At 45.6% G+C, this 19,721-nt stretch overlaps 1 protein-coding gene across 1 annotated transcript in view; it reads right to left on the bottom strand.

Annotated features, from left to right (window-relative positions):
- Positions 1-863: 863 nt before the first annotated feature.
- Positions 864-19,721, bottom strand: part of LOC144155717 (cytoplasmic dynein 2 intermediate chain 2-like) — a 30,174-nt gene continuing 11,316 nt past the window's right edge. Inside the window, exons 2-7 of the mRNA XM_077687331.1 lie at positions 17,167-17,297; positions 8,503-8,656; positions 6,846-6,950; positions 4,456-4,622; positions 3,323-3,525; positions 864-1,328 (exon numbers count right to left, since the gene is read on the bottom strand). Of these exons, the coding sequence (XP_077543457.1) occupies positions 1,190-1,328; positions 3,323-3,525; positions 4,456-4,622; positions 6,846-6,950; positions 8,503-8,656; positions 17,167-17,214 (816 nt within the window). The 5' untranslated portion in view covers positions 17,215-17,297 and the 3' untranslated portion in view covers positions 864-1,189. The remainder of the gene's footprint in view (positions 1,329-3,322; positions 3,526-4,455; positions 4,623-6,845; positions 6,951-8,502; positions 8,657-17,166; positions 17,298-19,721) is intronic.

The following is a 19,721-nucleotide window of genomic DNA, read 5'->3' as shown; positions in this document are numbered from 1 at the left end:
GATGAGCACTCGGCGTCTTAGGCCTTAATTACTTAGAGTTTTTGCCCACGGAGATGAAACAGTGGGAAGGTAGAGGTATACAGCTTTTCTGTAAGCCTCGTGTCTTTGAAGCACGCAGCGCGAGGCGTTGGAAAACAAGTGTACCGGTGTTTTAGTACCGGGAATACATGAGACGACGACGACAGGAGACGCCGACAGCCCAAGCCCCTAAGGTGCTTCGCCCCTAAAAAAAAAACAAAAAACGCGAGACTCTCCATAAACCGTCGATTAAGCACGTGGTTCTGGGTTAATAACTGCGCACGTCGTTGGGATTTGCGCTGCTCGTGACGTTTTCTCAAGAAACATCTACAAAGCCTTAATCCTACATAATAACTCCCTGCTTGTTCGTTACTGTAATAACAAAACAGCAGTTTCATATCACAGGGGGACCACATCGGCTTTTGCCAATAGTATCCCTCTCAGGTAACGCGAGCAGTAGCGATTTTACAGCGAGGCTCTCTTGCGCTGGGTTATGGCCAAAATTCCGTATCTCTCAGGTCGCGTCGACGAAGAATGGCACGCACTCGTTCCAGAGGTAGTGCAAAATTCTGTGTAGCTCTAAGTCTAATATATCTTGGCAAAAGCACACCCAAACTGACCGCAAAATGTACGGCTCTATTATGACGCCGAGTCTCATTTACTTGTCATGATAAGTTACTTCACAGTAAAGCTGTAAACGTTGCAGAATTACCGCCTGCTGTCAATACGCGATGGCATTCACGGAGGGAGCATGGTCTGTAACTCCTGTCTCATCTAAACTATCCGGAAGCATATCTTATTAGGATGAACTTAAAATTAATTCAAAGGAAGTTGCTGGTATGGGTCTTTATTCGATCGATATAGTAATTCGCCATACATAGTCCACCAATACTACGCCGCTGGTCTTCCATCTTCACATTAGTGGAAGGGCACAAAATTTTATTTAAAAGAACAGTACTAGCGTCGTTTGTGTACTCGTGTTCTGCCTCAAATGTGCTCAAGGTTTTTCTTCGGGTAAAATATTGCGGACACGTATAAACCGCGCACTGTAATCGGGATTAGTTTGGGTACAGAGTGCTCTGACTGCTTGCTGTCCCCGCTTATTACAGAACATGTACTCAAGTCAGCGCAAGAGCGTGCTAGCATGAAATTGCTGCCCAGTTGTTCAGTGCTAGTCGAAGACGAAGGAACCGCTGGCCAGCTGCCGGACGGTGTCCTTTTGATTGGCGTCGCTCGCTGCCGCCAGCTTGGAGCCCAGCTGCCACACTTGCGCAGCTCCAGGACCGCAGCCGGTGAACAGCAGATCGCGGCTGCGAATGAGCTCTGCTAAGACTCCCTTCAACGAGCAACACTTCCGATGCAATGGTTCATAGTAAATTGACCGGCTATTCAAAGAAGGCTTGTGTTGGGCATTTTACGAAAGCAAGAGCACTTCTATAACCGGAAACACTTCGGATTCTTGCGACAAAGTTCGGCTTCATTTCGTATTCTGGACAATGCCCCAAACTTTATTGGGCTACATTGGGCGATTTTCGTTTCGTTTAGCTACTTCATTTTTTTTTTGTTCTTTTTAGCACCATTATACCTTTGCTCCATAACTTTTATGATGTTTTAACTTCGTGAATTATGAATTTTCGTGCAGAACAAGGCATTAAACGGTTCATGATGTATACATTTTTTTGTGGTTCTGTTTGTCCTTTCGGACTTCTTCTATTTCTGTTTTAATCGGGTGAGGACGCGGTGAATAAGATAGGCTTTTTGGTTTCCTAATTACAATTTTAGTTTCTTTTGTGCTTATTTTTGTTTTGCTTTTCATCGACAAATAATCTACATTTCCACTGTGATTAAAGGTGCTAAATTTCCCAAGTATATATTTTGGGCAGATACAACGCGTTACGATATTGGTGAATTTATACGATTTCTTTTTGGGGTTTCCATTTGTTCCTTCAGTTTTATTTTATTTTTATGTTAAGCGAGTAAGGGCGGTGAAAATACCGACCTCTGATATTTCGTTATTTCATTTTTTTAAGCTTCCTTCGACAAGTTATCTACATTTATACTGCTATAACAATGAACTGTGCCATTACATGGTTTACTCCAGGGTGCTCGAAAAAGAATTCTCACGCATTAAAATCATGCCAGAGCACATTAAAGAGCACCATCCTTCCCTTCGGCGCGAATCATAGGTCCGGTACATCGTCAGCGCGTCAAACCTCAAATTCGAAGAATGTCGCGAGGTTACTTTCTTTGCGACGCCGTCACATGCGTTCCAGGCGTGCAGGCCTACTAATTGTCAAGACGCTTACACTCGTTAAAAAAGGCGCGTTCGGCGAAATAAAGGCCGCCAATGCATTGATCGAATTTCTAGTAATTTTCATTCCGAAAACGTAATTTCTTTAATCATAAATTACCCCAACCATGAGTAATGGGATGGCATGCTGGCCAGCCCGGACGCCAGCGATCAGCTTCCGCTGGTTGAAAGGGCCCGCCAGGAGGCGACCGCCCAGTAACTTCTGGACTGAGAAGACCCCCCATTGCCAGGACTCCAGAACAAAAATAAAAATAAAGTTTATTCCTCCTCGTCCCACGTCAGACCGGGAAAGCCCATTCACGAGCAGTAAAATAAGTTGACTGGGGAGTGCAGCCTTCCCATATTATTTAGCTGCCAAAAGCACGAATTTCAGCCATCCGCGCTGGTTAAGGACATGACGGGGTTTGCGGCGTCGGATGTTGTAGAGATGATGTTTATGTCAGTATCATCATATTCGTCGTTGTCGGTAACGTTGCCCCTTTGGAGGCGATAATTACAATTATTTATGATAATAAAAAATCATGATTCTTTAATATAAATGTCGCAACAGGCTGACTAATCTGATTACGTTCGTGTTGTTGCCTCGTTGATAGGGTGAATAGCTAGTACTTTTGTGCGAAGGTCACAACATAGGTTTAATATCATACCTGGTTAAGATTTGTAAAAAATGCGCAGGTCTTAGACAATGACACGTTGCAATTCAAGAATTCCATGCGCAGCTTAAGATCCCCAAATGAAAAGGTAATAATATTTTCATGACACCGAACGTTAAAGTTGGCACCTATAGTTCACCAGTTTTGCTTTGCTTTCGTGTACCATAAACAAAAGTTTCCAAGGTAGTGGGGATCTGACCCCAATCCGGACCAAAAATATCTGCCAAATTTTTGCAAGCCCCAAGAGCGTTGATCCCTGCAGATGTAACGCAATTTCTCAGTGGACGCGGCAAACCAGGCTAAATTTTCGACGGGGCGGAAGAACTGTTGCAGCGCTCACCTTCGTGGGCAAAACTCGAGGCTGGTTCCGGTACAGTTTTTGCCGTCAGGTGTGAGCTCATCCACCGTAGTGGCGGTGTTGCGCACATCGTAGAAAGCTAGCCGGCCGCCGCACTGGAGCGCCACCAGCAACGTCGGCTGCGACGGCGACCACCGGACCCTGGCGACCGGCTCCTCTAGATGGATGCTCAGAACAGCCGTCAACTGCAAGCAGGGTGTGACAGGAACAGGCTTTGTGAATACCCAATTCCCCATGCGACCGAAATAAAGCTTTAAAAAATTGGTCGCGTACCTGCTTGCTTCGATGCAAATGACGTCAAAAGACGATAGCGTTTCGCAGCCCTCTACAGGTAACGTCCCCTCCTCTCTCTCCTCCGCTCCCACCGCTCATGCTCTTCCCCTCGCTGTGCTTAGTTGCACAGATAGCAGTGGCGAAAGTAAAAGTTTGCAGCTGCCCCTGCTTAGATTCAAATTAAACTTGTAGCACAAAAAAAATTCCGAATTTAACGAGATCTGAGCGCGAAATTACAGGTTGGGCTCAAGTCTTTTTGTTTAATACTAAATAGCGCCAAGCCTGAAAACTTTCCGCTTAGTTTTACAATATCGTACATTCTGAGCCACAACAGCTGACAAGTTGATTTGAATTTCATCTACAGGGGCATATCAAGTGGGAAAAATTGTTGTATGCTGTATCATGTTGTATGCTGTACCAACAATTTCTAAATGGATTTCTGCCGAGACGGAGATTGCACAGCGACAACTGAGATACGCAACGAAACAGATACATAACTTCGAAAGTTTTGAATATTAAAATGATTTAAATATAAAGTTTCTCCAACAATGTTGCCATATTATTTTCACGGCAACAAGTATCATTTTAATCGTTTCTGCATCTACCGAACGGTTTTGCTTCTTGTTGCAATGTACATCCTATAAGCGACGCCAGAACAGTCGAGGGGTTCCGTTTTAACTGGGTATATTCAGGCTTCGCAAAACTGCAGCTGCCAAGCTGTACCTCAGCTTAAGCGCGCAGCTGTATACCGTCGATGAGAACAAAGAACGTGCGGATATTGATGAGACGCCGGTTTACTGAGTGAGGGCAAAACAAACCGCCGCATCATCGAGTAGCAGTACCTGCAGCAAGCTACAAACTTTCACTTCTCGGTCCATGCCAGCCGATGCGAACAGATTTCTCTCGAATGGGGACGAGTGAACGTCCAGGCAGTGTCCACGATGAGGAGGAAACCGGGCGACCACGGGGCAGTTGTAGGTGCGATCCGCGGGCACATGGCTGTCAACGACTGCAGCAGAGAAGGCACTTATAGGGTCAGGGCCTGCCACTGCAATGGTATCTTGCGGAGAAGCGTTGCAGTATTCTACACTCGGGGAACGGCAAGCTTACAATGTAGCCTCACCTGTGAGGCTTCCATAGTGAGCCACACTTAACTCTTCCCAACCTTCTCTTCCCCAATTATGCCTCACGCCATCCCACTCAATAAATAATTCTTCTTTTGCTACTACTATTTAACAGTGCGATGTTAAGTGTTACTCAGCTGATCCCACACCAGACGCCGTGCTGCCTTCGCATGTGGCCTCTCTTGGTACGATAATTAACCACGTGGCGCTTTCAATCTGAATACGATCGTGTACAATACCTCGGTAATGGCGAAACGCGGGCAAATAAATTTATACTTCATAGACTGAACATGGACCAGGCATTGCCGAATGACAGATAAATGCTGGTGTTTCAAATCGCATATCGGGTATATACTGTAGTGCCCACGGGGTTGAATGAACAAAAATTAACGCCATACACTATTTTTTTGCTACGGAACACATTACAGGTCAATGTACTTGATCATTCATGTGTAGCCAGAGAATGGAGGGGGCACAGAGCAGGGTCAGGCTCCAAAACAAACTGTCAGGTTGGATAATAATAATAAAAAATTGTCATCGAGGAACATAAGTTGCTCCAGGTAGCCAACTATTTCACAGCGTGAAATAGATACACCTTTTTAGCTGCAGGATGGGGAGGCACACCTCGGAGAAAATATAAGCTCCGCGCTCCCTCCGAGGCCGCTTTTAAGGAACCTTTCGTTCTCAAAGTGCGCTTTGAAGTACTGTAAGTGCTAATCTCCTCAGGCCTTATGTATACATGGACGACCTTATGATTCTACGACAGGATTTTATATATCTGCACTATAAAACATTTAGAAGCGATTGTGATGTGGGCCACGCCCTCAAAGGAACGGAATGACGGATTACCCCTATAGTATATGGTTCAATTTGTGGCATCTGAAAATGAAATGAATTCACTCCGTAAGCAATACGGCGGCCAGGTTTTAGGGTAAAGTTACAGTTCGCTTATATGCCACCGGTTCTTTGGTATGGTAAAAGTACAGATGACCACTTACTGGCATGAAAGCAGCCTAAGCGATTATGCAAGTACTAGGCGGATAAGAGATAAGTAGCACGAAAGTGAATATCATGTTTTGAAACCAGGAGGTCCCGATGCCACAATGCTTTGTAAGACCAAGAGGGCCGACTTGCAATAAATTCTTGCTGGGAACGGCTTCTTTTAAAGCGTATTGGACGCCGTTTTTATTATCTGATAACGTTCGCAGTAGTGAACTCACCCAAACCGACATTCAGCGATTATTGAAGAAGCCATACAGAAGCTTTTCTTACTTTACCATTTTACTGCCATAATAATGTGGGTGTTGCGTTGCGTAAGCATTGCATGCTCAACAGCAGAGCGCCAACGAAACGCGTAAAAAAATGCATGACAAATTGCTAGACACTTGTGCGGCGTGTAGTAAACGTTCTCTGTTTGCCCATCTGGCTTGGTAAGCCGGATGTTACGCCGCCCACCACCAGGTTGCTCAAACTCTTGCCGTGTTGCAAATATACTAAAACAGAACTAAACTGAAGCCGTACTGTCGATAATCATTTTAACAACCCCGGCATTTGTAAAACCTTTCATAACCGAAGTTAACCAAGCCGAATCACGCACGTCCCCCCATACATCAACGCCCTCTCCACAGCGTTCTTGCAGAAACTTTATTCTTTTGTTTTCTTTTTTTTCCCTCACCACCGCTATCCATAAACCGCATCCTTTCCCCTTCATATTTTTACGTTAGCTTTTAGCCAATCGGTGCTGAGTACTCCTCCTCCTCCTCACCTGCTAACCTCCTCTCTCTAGGTCTCGCTTTTTTGGGATTCCCTTTCCATGATCACAAAATCTCCGACAGTTGGCATGAGAACGTTACGGAAAGACGTTCACAAGGCTTGTGTCTTCTTGACCGGTCACATTGTTACTACTATCGTCATCACTACGGTCAGACATTGAAAACGATACAGAAACGTAAACTATTGATCAGGTTATTGCAGTGTGACCATTTTGAGCGGTTATTCATAAATCTGCAACTAATTTCACCACAGAAGTACCTACTGTACAAAACTTCGGACAACCACATATGTTGTGGCGCGTTTTACGGGCTAAGTTGCAAAAATGCGACTCTTACCTGCGATCGGCTTGGATAATGCAAGCGATCCCTCAAGAACTCCGCCTCCTTCAGAGCCCATCACGAACAACGTGTGGTCGAAATAATTCATCGACAGTGACGTCACTGAAAGAAAACAGCGGGGAAAAGTTGCGCGCCCTCTCCACGGGATACAGGTTGGCGGCGTTATCTTCCTCGGCCACGGCTCGGCCCGGAGAAATGGGAGCCGGCGGCTTGGCACGTTTACGCCCCCAAAAAGTGCACAAGTCCCGTTGCGCATCGTGTGCTACCTTGCGGGGGCCCACCTTTATTATCTTGCTCAAGCGAGCGGTAGGTAGCCAAACAGTCTTCTGTCCAGATCACGCACCTCACATCGGCACGCCTTTTGCCTGTTTTTGAAGCCAGGCTTTGGGCACTACGTCGCGCGGCCTTTCGCGCCGCTGTCCATCTTGTTTTCTCCGGGTTTTCCTTGAGTGATGTTGACGGGCGTCCTGAAGCCGAAGGCGAACGAGCCAGCTTCCTTAATCTGCTCAAGTCGCCCCAACAGCTCTGTCGTATTAGTTGACTAAGCGGCCACCTCGAGGCAGCATGATTCTTTTGCAGTTGACTTCCCCGTCTTCGCTGTAAAAGTGCGCACTATCATAGCCTATACACCTTGGACCACTGTCGTAGGCACGCGGGGACCCAGGCGATGGCATGCGACTACCGTTTCGTTCCGAAGGAATAAAACCAAATAGCCAAAGTTCTGTCATGTTTGCAATTGGTTATTTGTGTTTATAGTTTCACTAAAGAATATCCTTCCCGAAGCCTGGAACAACGTCTCACGTGAAACAGCCTCCCATCCCTTCCCCCTCTGCATTTTCTTGGGCCCGTGGGATCGAATGTTCTTTAACTTCAGGCCGGGAGCTGGTCAGTTCGCACTCCTACTGTGCTCCGGGGACGGGAAAAGAAGGGCCGTTCGATGAAAGGGGCATTCCCACACAAGGCGGTGGTGTGCGTTTGTACGAGTATTGAGTGGGAGGGATGTGGTGTAGAATGGCGGGAGAAATTTCTATTATTATTAAAGGTGAGTACCATGGCAGTGACCCCATTTCAAGTGCGAACTGTGTGCAATTGTATCCGACGAATTACAAACACAGTGTAGTTTTAGTCTAACATTTAATTATTTTATTTGAGGCCATACGAGCAGGCTTCACCCGGTGAGTCCGAGTACTCGTCGCCGCAACCTTTCAAAGACCACCTAATCTACACGTATCTTATATAGTTCTACGCCTCGCTGGTAATGCGAGACGTGTGGAATATGTTCGCCTCGCAATTAAATAATACATATGTACGCTTTAAATAAGCCATGATTCAATGCCGCCTCTAAGGCCTTCCAAGCGACCAGGAGTAAACCAGGAAACAAACTGTTCACCGGTGATGTTAACAGCATAGACGTTAACACACCAGGAAATGAGCTCTTTCCGCATCGCTATCGCATGGTTACTATCATGAATGTAATACAATAACCTGCTGCAATCATGTCATTTTTGACGGTATGAAACAACGTTTCAAATGAATTCCGTAACTAAAACATACACTATTTGCATTTTTGGCCAGGGCCGAATCTCGCATATTAACTTCTCCCCGATGTCGTCAAAACGTCATAAATCTTAAGTGAGACTTAACGAAGCCTTACCTCCTACATAAGTTCCACTTGTTCCGCCGAGGACCTTGGTGTGAAGTCGTGCGTTTTCGGCTAGCAGCAGAAAATAGTTGATAGGTTCCAGTTTATTCTTCCGTGCGTCGTACCTCCATTGTATAACCATGCCATCTAGACCGCAGCTCAGCAGCTAGAAAAGTGACCCACAGACAGGGAGTGGTTGTTTTTATCGGCTTGAATTGCATCATCGTCGTCAGCAAAATGACTTTCAGGAGACATTTTTAAAGGAACAGCGCAACACTTTTCTTAACTTTTTTCTCAATCCTAAATGCTTTCAGAACGTAGTCAACAAGCACGTCCAGTGCTTAGAATAGGGGGTCACAAATTACCTCAGCCAGAAACGGCTGCTTTATGCTCAACAGGTAACTTAGAAACTTGCTCAAAAATTTTCTCTCCCGGTCCTAGCGTGCGTATCGAGCGCTCATATTACGTCATTGCAGTAAAGCAGCAGTTATTGCAGCAATAACCACTTTCGATATCCACTTTAGAAAAATCACCACAAAAGCAAAGCAGAAACGGAAGGCGGATCTGCGGCGACCTGCAAATCACGCGATGCCGCTCTGTGCTGGCGATAACTATAGCCTTCACAATGCTTCCAGAAGCGAAGGAAAAGAGTTAAAGCGTTTATCGGAAGTGTTGCAGAGTCCCTTTAATGGATTGTTTAGCAACTCAAAATTAATCATCTGCTTCCCCGTCTGCATCTGCAGCTACTGCACATCGACGCCCAGAACGTACGGTATATGACAAAAAAAAAACATTAGTCTTAATCTTACTGATTATTGCACATCAATCTTACTGATTATTGCACACACCATCAATATTTAATGGTGTGTGCAATAATTTGATGGTGTGTGCAATGTGCAATAAGATTGAACCAATCCAGAATAGAGCTGCAAGGTTTATCTCAGGCAATTATAAGTACCCCTCAAGTGTAAAAGAGATTAAACTAAAGTACTTCACCCGCTATATCTCCGACGCGACATTTCTCTTTTATGCCTTTTTCACAAATATGTTTACAATTCAGCACACTTAACGCTACATCTTAAAGTTCGCACTAACATTTCACGTAGAGTAAATAATCAACATTGTTTTTCCAGCCATTACGGCAAAAAACAGACGCATTTAACTTGTCCGCGCTTCCCCTGGCCATCAGACTTTGGAACGTTCTTCCCTTCCTGATACCATTGCCGCCGAATCTAAGCACGACGCATTCCGTGAACGTCTTCAAGCTCACTTTTTTCTCGTAATATGTTTCTGAACTGTTATTCATTGTTTTATGTAAATTTTGTGTAACCAATTTTTGCGTTTGAAGTGTCTGTTTGCTATTGCCTGTATTGGGTTGAATTTGAGGGATATTGCTCCCTGTTAGCACAAGATATAGATCTTGTTACTCATGTAACTTTACGTAACCGCAGTTAGATGCCCCTCGTGGGTACCTACAAGTGCCTCATTGACACTTTATTGAGTAGGACAGTAATTCTCGAGTTAGATAATTAATTACAAATAATTAGTTAAGTATCATTAACGAAAAAATTACTGTCCGCTTCTGCACAGTACTACAAACATTACGCACTAGGTTTTCTTCGAGTTACGCCATTGCTCTTTTTTTAAATCTTGGTGCATGATAGCTGGGACACTATATATATATATATATATATATATATATATATACTCGTTCTACAAGCTGACGAACGATGGAGGACAGTGTTTTTTAAAGAGTTGTGTACTCCTCTCCCTTTTCTGCATGTTTAGGTTTGTTTTTGGTTTTGCGTTTTTTTTTTCTCTCTTTTTTGCAAACCTTCACCTCATCTCGCCGAGAGCGTGTTTGTTGCTACCTCTCTCCCCAAATCCCCCCTCTCTCTTTTTTCGGCGTCGTTGGACGACGAGCTTATAAATACGTGCACAGAAATACGAAATGTTGTCTTGAGAAAGATCGGCATCCGATCGAAACGTCGACCAATAAACAGTTTTGTTAGAAGCTATACCCATTTTTTACTATTTGCTACGGCAACCAAAGACAGCCCTTCTCGCAATCAAAGTATCACTTGCAATGGCTGCCGTCAACGCTTCTACGAAACGGATCATCTGGAAATTCCCTCAGCATGCACCCACCTGTGCCGTCGTGGGTGATTCCCAGACGAAGCACCTGCACACGCACTTCGACCCGTCAAGCCCGGACTCCCCAGCGTTCATATCGCAGCCGGGTGCCCGAATTGACGACGTCGGGGGATTGCTGGACTTCGTGCCCCGAGGGGTGTCTCTCCTCGTCCTTCACGTGGACACTAACGACATCGCGAGGACGAGCGCGGAGACAGCAATTCAAAGGTACCGTACCCTCCTTCACCACATCAAGGCCGAAAGACCGGACATTGGAACCATTTTTGTGTCATTGGTGCTGCCCCGGGGCCCTAACGAGAGACTACACCAGCCCAATTTGAGAAGAGTAGGGATCATCAACCAGGAGGCGCACACATTCAACTGCCGGCTCGTAGATTTGTGCAACGAAATGGCCGGAGTATTCTACCTCGATCACGCTATGCAGCACTTCTCCCCTCGGATGGTGTTGGCGGCGGATGGGTTGCACCCGAACTTCACGGGAGTATCACTACTTTCCTGGAACTTGTACAACCTGCTGCTGCGAATCCGGAAACCCCAAATCGGAGATTGGAGAGACCACGCCCTCCCCCGTGTAACCGTCCAACCACCGCCGACGAGCCCGGACGTCCCCTGCATGAACAGCCTTCACATGGACGATACGGCCTACCCCACATGCCCCAGTGCAACTAGCCAGCTGCAGCCAGTGATACCATCCTTCGCCCAGGTGGTCTCGAACAGTCCCTCTGCTAGCAGTAGAGAACCGGCGCCCAGCCCGGTCGCTCGTCCGAACGTTCACCAAAGGCTTACAGTTGGGAGTGCGCGTACAACTGTGACCCCCCAGAAAGGTGACGCAGCGTCTGCGGACTCCACGTGGAAACCCAGCGAAACACCTTGCAGCGTTCTTTCTGGGGCTATCAACAAAAAACCCCAAAAGCCTCGTAAAGCACCGCAACCAGCCAAACCCATCGCCAGATCAAACAGCGCACCACCTGAACAACCCCAAGGCCCGGACCAAGGGCTCTCAGCCACAAGCGCATCTCCGTCGGAAAACCTGCAGACGATCGAGCCCAAGCCCGGGAAATCAGAACTCAACTCACGGACTTCAACGAGCCCACAACCTTCTGACCCCCAGCCGAGCGCGAGAGACTGCGAGATTCTGGAATCCAGTCCAGAAAACGAGAAAAGCCCTGCCACCCCCGCCGTCAAAAGGTACGATCTCCGAAAACACTGTGGCTCTGCACGTCGCATTTGCATGAATTGACATACTGGCCGCGCAAATGTTCCGACCTCCTCTCCCTCAGATGACACGCGTGATCAGCTGCTGACGCCTAATTTTTTTAAGATAAGGAAAACAATTGACAAGCGGGTGCGCCATGATCTACATGTGCGTACACTCAAAATATACCTAAAGGCTGGGATCGCCCCCCGGGGCCTTCTTCTATCATTAACACCATCGATGCATACGTTTAACAAACGTGAAACACAAAATTGGAACGAAACTCTTAAATCCGCATCACTTCAGCTAACTCAAATTGTAGTGGATCATTGTGATAATACACTCGCGTCTCTGAGGGCGGAGGAGCTTCGTGCTAGGAATAATATTGTCCTTTCTGCGCTGGAGGCCAGCGAACTGGAACTGTTCAAGAAAAAGAAGACAGATGAAATAATGAGAATCAAAATTAAAAAATTGTCAAGGGATAAAGTTCCATACTCAAACGAGTTTTCTGTTCCATACTCAAACGAGTTTTCTCAAATCAATTCAGCTCCGCACCACACAGACATTGGAAATTCCAAAATTACACCCCCAATTCCACCCTGCAAGTCGAAAGAAATATCAAAAACTCAAAAGAACATAGATGAAAACATAATTAACCTCTCCGGGGTACAGCTTACTATTCATGAGCGGTCGTTAATCTCGCGCGGGTTGACATTTTGCCCAAGTACCGGCCGATACAATGAGTTTAGCTTGCTGAAAGATCTGGACAATTTTTCACGAAATTTACGCCTAGAAGAATATTTTTTCGATAAGCCGGACAAGGAGCGCACTGCCCCAACCTCCGTCAATGTAGGGCGGCAGTGGACACCGAAATCAGAGCGGGAAAAACACTTGGACTCGTACATTGAGGCCGTTCAAAGAGACGTCCTGCGGGCTTATAACGCTCGCAAACCAGGGGCCCAGAACCTTTCTAAAGAGGAGCGCGAGGCACTTAAGGCACTGGGTGATCGAACAGACATTGTCATAAAACCGGCCGATAAGGGTGGAGGTATTGTAATACTTAGTAAACCAGACTACATTCAAGAAGGCCACCGTCAGTTAAATAACGAATTTTTCTACCAAAAACTTGACGCGGATCCAACTGTTGAACATCAGGAAATAATAACAACACTAAATAATCTTGTCAAAATTGGGGAAATAGAGCCACGCCTCTGTAAAGCACTCACAGCAGCACACGCAACGCCAGGAAGGTTTTACATGCTGCCTAAAGTTCATAAAGAAGGGAACCCTGGTAGGCCAATAATTTCGGGAAGAGGCACTCTCACCGAACCAATATCAAGCTACATAGACTCCCTGATTAAGCAAATACCCGCTACCCATTCGTCGTATCTTCGTGATACTAACCACTTCCTACGGGAAATCGACAACATAAAAATCCCTGATGGCGCCTTCCTTGTAACTCTAGATGTAACTTCTCTGTACACAAATATACCTCACCGAGATGGGATTGAAGCCCTAATTGAATCCTATAGCATACATCGGGACCATGAGTCGCCAAGCCCACAAGTCATTGAAACTTTGACCAAGCTAGTGCTGGAATTAAATAGCTTTGAATTCCACAATCAGTATTACCTACAAATAAACGGCACTGCGATGGGTACTCGAATGGCACCCAACTACGCTAATATATTCATGAACGATCTCGAAACAAAATTTCTATCAACCCGCGAAATTAAGCCATTCTTTTACAAACGCTTTCTGGACGATGTATTCCTTATTTGGACCGGTACGGAGGATGACTTAATCGACTTCATCGAGTGTTTCAACAAGGCCCATCCAAGCATCGCATTCACTTATACGTATTCAACCACGGAAATCAATTTCCTTGACGTGCATATAAATACAGACAAAGGAGAACTGATCACTACCGTGTACAAAAAACCTACCGATAGGCAGCAGTATTTGCACTTCGACAGTTGTCATCCGCGCCACTGCAAAACGAGTATCCCATACTCGCAGGCCCACCGATTTAGGAGAATTTGTTCCCGCACCGAGGACTTCGAAGCAAACGCAGAAAACTTGCGCAATGTACTCGCGAAGCAACAATACCCACCACCCATAGTCAACGACGCTATTTGCAAAGCGGTCAACCTTGATCGCCAAGAGTTGCTGCACCATGAAAGGGAACTAAACCAGAAGGGGAGAGGCAACCTAGTTTTGACGTTCGGGGGCGACTCCCCAAACATAAACAAAATCTTGAAAAAGCACTTCAACATGCTACAACAGAGTGAACGGCTTTCGAAAATCTTCCCCACCCCTCCTCGGGTCGTATACAGGCGCCCCAAAAATATTAAAGATTACCTCGTACACGCCAAAACTGAGAGGGCACCCAAGGGTGGGTGTCGACCATGCGGAAGGGCACGGTGCCGCGTATGTAAACACATGCAGACAACCACGGTGGCAGAAAGCACCAACTCAAATTTCAAGCATCTAATTCACGCGACACTCGACTGCGACTCTTCTAATGTGGTGTACCTTCTGGAGTGCGGTGTTTGTGGCATCCAATACATTGGCCAGACGGACACGGCATTCCGCATGCGCTTCAACAACCATCGCGCACATGTTCGTTCACTCCCGGATCTACCCTTATCACGACATATTAACTCCGAAAACCACCCGTTCGACTCCATCAGGGTCACACTTTTACAGAGTGGATTTTCTACTTCAAGAGAACGCGAACAACGTGAATCTTACATTATTTACAAATTCAACACCGTAAAGGCAGGAATGAATGTTAGCCCGGGCATTATGTCGTCTATACATGCTGTTGATAATCTGGCTGCAGAATAATCCCCTATCTAAATTAAGTCTCTGTGTTGTTTAAACAAGTAATCAAGCTATTCTTATTTTATTTATTCCCTTCCTGGGGTGTCCGCACAGACGGCATATGCCACAAACAACATCGAGGCGCCCGCCGCCGTTTACTCCAACAAAGGACCCGCGCGACTCCCGCGTGCGGTTAGAGGATTAGTTAAGCTCCTTCTCCCTGGTTCATGGTCAGGGACGACCCTGTCGGCTGCCCGGGCAGGGCAGAAGAATAGAGCTAAGAATGATGAATGGCACTCGCCCGTCCTGCCGGTAGGCAGAATCGTGCATGCTTTGAGCCACAGTGCGGAGATCGTACCTACACTCTTAACGAGCCTGCCTGTTTGTTTTGTGGGGTTGGCGTCACTGAGATATGTGTGCGGCTGCGACCGCTTCCTGTAAACTCTTCCCGTAAGGTCAGTGACCATTAGAATTCTGTGCCTCCCAGTGATGGTGTGAGAGCGTCCCTGTTACTGCTTTGCGCTTTCGTTTCTTAAGCAGAGCGGCCCCCCTCTGAAGTGGGCGCTACCTGTCACTCGTTCTACAAGCTGACGAACGATGGAGGACAGTGTTTTTGAAAGAGTTGTGTACTCCTCTCCCTTTTCTGCATGTTTAGGTTTGTTTTTGGTTTTGCGTTTTTTTTCTCTCTTTTTTGCAAACCTTCACCTCACCTCGCCGAGAGCGTGTTTGTTGCTACCTCTCTCCCCAAATCCCCCCTCTCTCTTTTTTCGGCGTCGTTGGACGACGAGCTTATAAATACGTGCACAGAAATACGAAATGTTGTCTTGAGAAAGATCGGCATCCGATCGAAACGTCGACCAATAAACAGTTTTGTTAGAAGCTATACCCATTTTTTACTATATATATATATATATATATATATATATATATATATATATATATATATATATATATATATATATATATATATATATATATATATATAATGCTAAAAGCAATACACATGGCCAACTCTACGTCCCATCATTTTCTATTGGAATGGACGCGGACGTACATTGTTTAGTCTCCAAGTGGATACCCCCGCTTGTGTGTAAGCATAACCTCTCAGCCTCTCTCTGACTGCTTACATACTTACACCGTGGGGTTCCGCGGAGTCTCCGATCCACTGCATGCATATATATATATATATATATATATATATATATATATATATATATATATATATATATATATATATATATATATATATATCGAATCAGAATAGGAAATGAGGGGCTCGTTGAAAATAAGACAGAAATAAGGGTTGGCAGTCAAGAAAACCTCGGAAAACAAAGGGGAGGATATGGTAGGTCATTGAAACAGATAAGGAATTTTGAGAGAAAGAAAGTGAAGAAAAAACGCCCGCCAGGTGGGATCCGAACCCACGACCTCCAGAATACCGGTCTGGTGCGATAACCACTACGCTACCGGCGGGGCTATTTTTCCCCTTCATTTTCTGGGGTATTTATGTCAATGTAATTTTTTCCTGTGCTTGTGGCTGGTAGCCAGCGCCACTCCGACTTCTCGGGGTGAAGGGGACCTTCTTTTTAACCCCCGGGCCGTGACTCGAGTGTCTACGACATGTCGGGAGTGGTCGACGAGCGTTGAGCCCTCTTAAGCTCCCTATGGCACCAAGACTGCCAGAACAGAGGCCCTCGCTATGCATGTGGCGAATCAGAATAGGAAATGAGGGGCTCGTTGAAAATAAGACCGAAACAAGGGTTGGCAGTCAAGAAAACCTCGGAAAACAAAGGGGAGGATATGGTAGGTCATTGAAACAGATAAGGAATTTTGAGAGAAAGAAAGTGAAGAAAAAACGCCCGCCAGGTGGGATCCGAACCCACGACCTCCAGAATACCGGTCTGGTGCGATAACCACTACGCTACCGGCGGGGCTATTTTTCCCCTTCATTGGTTATCCTTCAGAGGTTATCGCACCAGACCGGTATTCTGGAGGTCGTGGGTTCGGATCCCACCTGGCGGGCGTTTTTTCTTCACTTTCTTTCAAAATTCCTTATCTGTTTCAACGACCTACCATATCCTCCCCTTTGTTTTCCGAGGTTTTCTTGACTGCCAACCCTTATTTCTGTCTTCTATATATATATATATATATATATATATATATATATATATATATATATATATATATATATATATATATATATATATATATATATATATATATATATATATATATATATATATATATATCTATATATATATATATATATATATATATATATATATATATATATATATATATATATATATATATATATATATATATATATATATATATATATATATATATATATGCTAAAAGCAATACACATGGCCAACTCTACGTCCCATAATTTTCTATTGGAATGGACGCGGACGTACATTGTTCAGTCTCCAAATGGATACCCCCGCTTGTGTGTAAGCATAACCTCTCAGCCTCTCTCTGACTGCTTACATACTTACACCGTGGGGTTCCGCGGAGTCTCCGATCCACTGCATGCGTTTCACCATATCATGATGCCGGTCTTGTATAACCTCGGGAGAAGACGCCCAGTGCTGGTTCGCACCTTCCGTATCCCACAGCAAGATGTCGCCTGTAATACCGTAGTGCGAAAACTTTAGCCTAGCATTATGTCCCTTAGCGACAAAGAGCAGGACACGCGCACGCGCACACACACGCACCCACGCACGCACAAACGCGAGACCCGGTGGTGTTTGCCACACAGGCTAACGGCATTGAGTGCGTGTAGTTTACGATTCCTGACCTCCAGGCTACAAATGCTCTGTAACATGGCAATGAGCGGACGGCGCCGACCCACGAGCATATTTTATAACAGTAGCGCACGCTTTGCATCATAATCATTTTGCCCTAGTCCAGAGAGATTTGGGGAGCTTTTTTGGGAGCTCGAAGAGGTTGAAGATGATGGTTGTCTCATCAGACGCAAAAGCGGCCGTATATTTGTAGTCGCCGTCGTCGGCACAGCGTGAATGGTACCGCAATACCCGCCGCTGTAAAATGAAAATGAATGGTGTTCGCGTGGGATTTCAGCCCGGGTCGACAGAGAAGCAGCGAAGGGCGCTAGCCACAGCGCTGACCCGGCACCCTGCCAGAATAGAACAAGAATTAGCCTGATCCGGTCGCCGTGACAGGTGCACGTGGCTGCACGTGCGTAGAACGGGTGCATGCACGCGAAGGAGAGCCCTGATTATGGAAAAGCTGAAGCGTGAATTGATCAGTCTGACTGTAGGAGTACTCCCGTCAAAAGACGAAAAAAGAAAAGGAAGAGACGCGTTGTAGTAGAAACGAAATATTTGATAACCGCTAGACTTTCGCCTTCAAATCCCGTAAGCAGACTTAAAATGTTAGCCGAAAACCTACACAGAGAAAAAAATAACTTTAATGGAGGCCGGCGATGTTACCGAGGACCTAAACGAGGCCTTCAAAACCGAGAACCTAATCAAGGCGTGGCTTTGAAAAGACAAAATACAACTTTGTTCTTCTTCACTTCTACCACGGTTCATAAATTTCTTGCACCACCACATACCATGTTTGGTTGTGAAACAAGAAGAGTGGACAGAAGGAAAAGAGCATAAGTATCAACATCACCATAATCACAGCACCACGCGCCTCCATTTCCCAAGACGAAGCTGCGCGTGCATGGTGACCACTGGGACGTCCACCAATAATCTTCTTTGTTACAACACGGGTAGTGCGACATTTGTCCGGAGCCGAATGCGATCTGTCTTGGATTTAACATTTGCAAAAGGCGTTTCAGCCTCTTCGTGGAGTACTGTCGATTTCCCGACAAATAGCCACCACATACCGGTAGTTTTCCATGTATACCTGTCTCCCCAAGTACACCGGAATGGGTATTGCGGACGTTGGTAAATTACGAAGTTATGAAAAAAAAAATTGCATTGGGCTATCATATCGCTCCCGAATGAGTCTGAGGAAAATAGGGCTATGAACGTAACAGCCGCATTGAAAAACTCACTAAATAAGTCTTAATTCATTGTTGCTTCTGCCAAGAGAGAGGGTATAAGCACCTTTGGGATCAGGACTGTTCGATAGATTATCGGCGTAGGAAGGCAGCGTGGAAGAAGTTCATTAATTCATAATCAGAATCCCGATAACTGGTCAAATTTTAAATATTACTCGGCTATTTTCCGCCGAACAATTTCTACGGCTAAGCAACTGCATCATTCGCATTGTTTCTCGGCGCTTTCAGATACAAAAAACAGGCGTGCTCTCTTTGCTTTCTTGCGTAACCGCAAGAGTTTAAATAATCGCAGTAACGATGTTTCAGTCGTGGAAACGTCTGATGAAATCATGAATTCGACCGAAAAGGTCGCCCAGGACTTACAAATCAGGTTATCATCTACACTATCACCCACTGTCGTAGAAAGTATACCAGTTGTAGACGTCTCCCCTGCCACGATGGGAGAGATGGGGGATGTTGTTATGCGGCTGCCACGAGCCTCCTAGGGGCCAGATGGGGTTTCTACTCCCCCGATAAAACTTTCGTTTGAGGAATCTCCTGACGATCTGTTGAATATCATAAATACTTCATTGGAAAAATCATGGATTCTTGCAGAATGGAAAATCGCAAAAATTTTCCCCCTCCTAAAGAACTCCAGCATAGGTGTTATTCCGGACAATATTCGCCCAATTGCACTAACTAGCAACCTAGGCAAATTGATAGAGAGAATTTTGTATGGCCGTTTAGTCCAGTTTTTGTACAGTGAAAATATCCTTAGCCCGCATCAAATTGGCTTCCGTCCGGGTTTCTCCATTTGGTCCGCCCATGTTGACCTGTAGAGCCGTATTCAGTTTGCGCGCAGAAATAAACAGGTATGCGCACACGCCACACTGGATGTTGCTAAAGCGTATGACAGCGTTGAATATAGCGTGCTGATAGCCAAACTTAAAGAATTTGGGTTACCCAAGTACATCCTTTCATGGATTCAACAAATTTTAATTGGACGCAAGTTCTTTTGCTCGAAAACGGGCTTTAAAT

The sequence above is a fragment of the Haemaphysalis longicornis genome, unplaced genomic scaffold (genome assembly GCF_048455015.1).
Source record: "Haemaphysalis longicornis isolate Haplotype H1 unplaced genomic scaffold, Haemaphysalis longicornis Haplotype H1 scaffold_1, whole genome shotgun sequence".
In the NCBI taxonomy this organism is placed as follows: Eukaryota; Metazoa; Arthropoda; class Arachnida; order Ixodida; family Ixodidae; genus Haemaphysalis; species Haemaphysalis longicornis.
Note: the sequence above shows the minus strand (reverse complement) of the source record. Positions and strands in the feature narration are given on the sequence as shown.